The 1919-nt window shown below is 62.3% G+C and overlaps 1 protein-coding gene across 1 annotated transcript; it reads right to left on the bottom strand.

Moving 5' to 3' along the window:
- Positions 1 to 302: 302 nt before the first annotated feature.
- LOC113980345 lies at positions 303 to 1818 on the bottom strand (the record flags this gene model as incomplete). The annotated part of the gene is made up of 5 exons (XM_027707569.1): positions 303 to 444; positions 533 to 720; positions 966 to 1113; positions 1383 to 1531; positions 1716 to 1818. Coding segments are annotated over 5 exons (730 nt in total), but the record flags the coding sequence as incomplete, so codon positions are not given.
- Positions 1819 to 1919: the final 101 nt, after the last annotated feature.

Genomic DNA, 1919 nt, shown 5'->3' with positions numbered 1-1919 from the left:
CTGCGATGCTGCGGCAGAAGGACCGGGAGACACGGCAGAGCTCCCTGCAAGGGGGAATAAAGGCACCAGAGACCCTGAGTCAGGTGGGCAAAGCTCTCCTGGGACTGACTCACAGAGGCCTGGTCTTTGGCCACCAGCCCGGGAGGGCACACGGGCGCTTTGGGAGGTGGCTCCTCCTGTGCAGCCACCCCTCTCCGCCTTTGCCACTCTGCTCAGCCATCCCTGGCCCAGCAGCACGGGCACTGTGTGGGGTGGCCTGTGCACAGGGCAGAAATGCCAGGGGCAGTGGGGAGAAAGGGCTCTCACCTGGCCAGCAGACCCACTGCATAGTGGTGGGTGTCAGCCTTGAGGAGCATGTCCCAGCCACACTTGCGATGGATCACCATCACCACGTCCTCATCCAGCAGCTGGCGCAGCAGGGCTTTGACGGTCTGCACTGCAAACCTGTGTGCAGAGCACAGCCCAGGTCAGGCGCAGAGCCCCGGCCCCAGCCCCGAGGGCGTGGCAGGGAGAGAGGACTGGGATGGAGCACCTGTTGGGGTTGGGGGGAAGGCTGCGCTGCTCCCGGCATCGCCCCCAGAAGGTCTCGACCTCCTCTGACATCTCCTCTGTGCTGATGAAAACTTGGAAGAGCAGAGTCAGAAGGAGGCGGGGCAAATTGGTCTTCACTGCCCCTGGGCACCAGGGCAGCTGGAGGATCTCCCAGAGTGCCACAGTTGCCTGCCAAAGACAAAGCACCCAGAGACAGCTGTCAGGGCCCAGATGTCCATGTGGTAGGGCCCCAGCGTGGCAGGGAGAGGCCAGGGGAGACACAGGGGGATCCCCCGGCCTGGTGGCCCTGAACTTGCCCCTAAGCCAGGGTCGCAGCCCAGTGCCTGGGGCAGGGAGAAGCAGTGGTGGGGGAGGATGAAAAGGTATCCCAGAGGCAAGCTGGGGGTGAGCAGAGGCCAGCTCAATAAACTCACAGCCAGGGCAAAGACATCGCTCTCATCCCCATCAGAGGTGCGTGTCCTGTGCGCTGGCCAGAATTCCAGAGCACGGAAGAGGATCTGCAGCACCAGCTCCTTAGTCCCTCTGGAGGAGATGAGCGTCCTCCACATGGTGCGAGCAGCTCTGTGGAGTCAGAACTCTGGCTCAGGGACGTCTGGGACACAGCGCTGTGGCCTGGGCATCTGCAGGGCCCAGGTGACAGAGCCATGATGCCTTGTGGGGCAGGGAGGCAGGCTGCCCTCAGGATTGGGGGCTGACATGCCAAAGCTGGCAAAGAGAGGAGCTGGAGTGTCCTGGAAGTCTCCATCTCTCTGGCACACCATTTGGGACAGGTTGTGCAGGGGGATGGGGTCTAAAGGCAGGGGAGCCCTCAAGGCAGGTGGGCCCCATACCTGTCACAGGCTGGGGCAGAGCGCAGCAGGGTCACTGCAACATCCACAGGGTGTGCCTGTGTCAGCAGGACAAGAGTCTTGTCCAGCCTGTGCTCAGCAGACACATTGCATGTGAGCCACTGGTGGATGCACCTGACTATGGCCGGCACCTGGAGGGGACACCGGGAACAGTTGGAGAGCTGCCAGAGCCAGCAACTTGCCCAGCTTCCCCCAAGAAGTGCTCCCCTTGCCATCACACTCTGCTGGTCTCAAAGGCTGAGGGGGCCCAGCGCAGCCGGCGTGAGGGGCCACAGCATCCCTGGGGCACTGGAGCCCTGGCCACAGGCTGCTTACTTGCTTCTCTTTGTAGACACCGTTCTCCACAAGCAAATCCAGCAGGGCAGCGCTGGTCTGGGCATTGAGTTTGCCGTGCGCCCAGTGGCCATGAAAGTGGTCTCTTCATGCCAAATGCACCTGATGAATCTGCAAACCAGCTACAGGAGGAAGGCAAGGAAGAGATGGATGTCCCCTGGAGGGCTGCGACAGCGGTGCTGGGCT

Source organism: Neopelma chrysocephalum, unplaced genomic scaffold, assembly GCF_003984885.1.
Source record: "Neopelma chrysocephalum unplaced genomic scaffold, ASM398488v2 Primary Assembly neopelma1_93777, whole genome shotgun sequence".
NCBI classification, from domain to species: Eukaryota; Metazoa; Chordata; class Aves; order Passeriformes; family Pipridae; genus Neopelma; species Neopelma chrysocephalum.
Note: the sequence above shows the minus strand (reverse complement) of the source record. Positions and strands in the feature narration are given on the sequence as shown.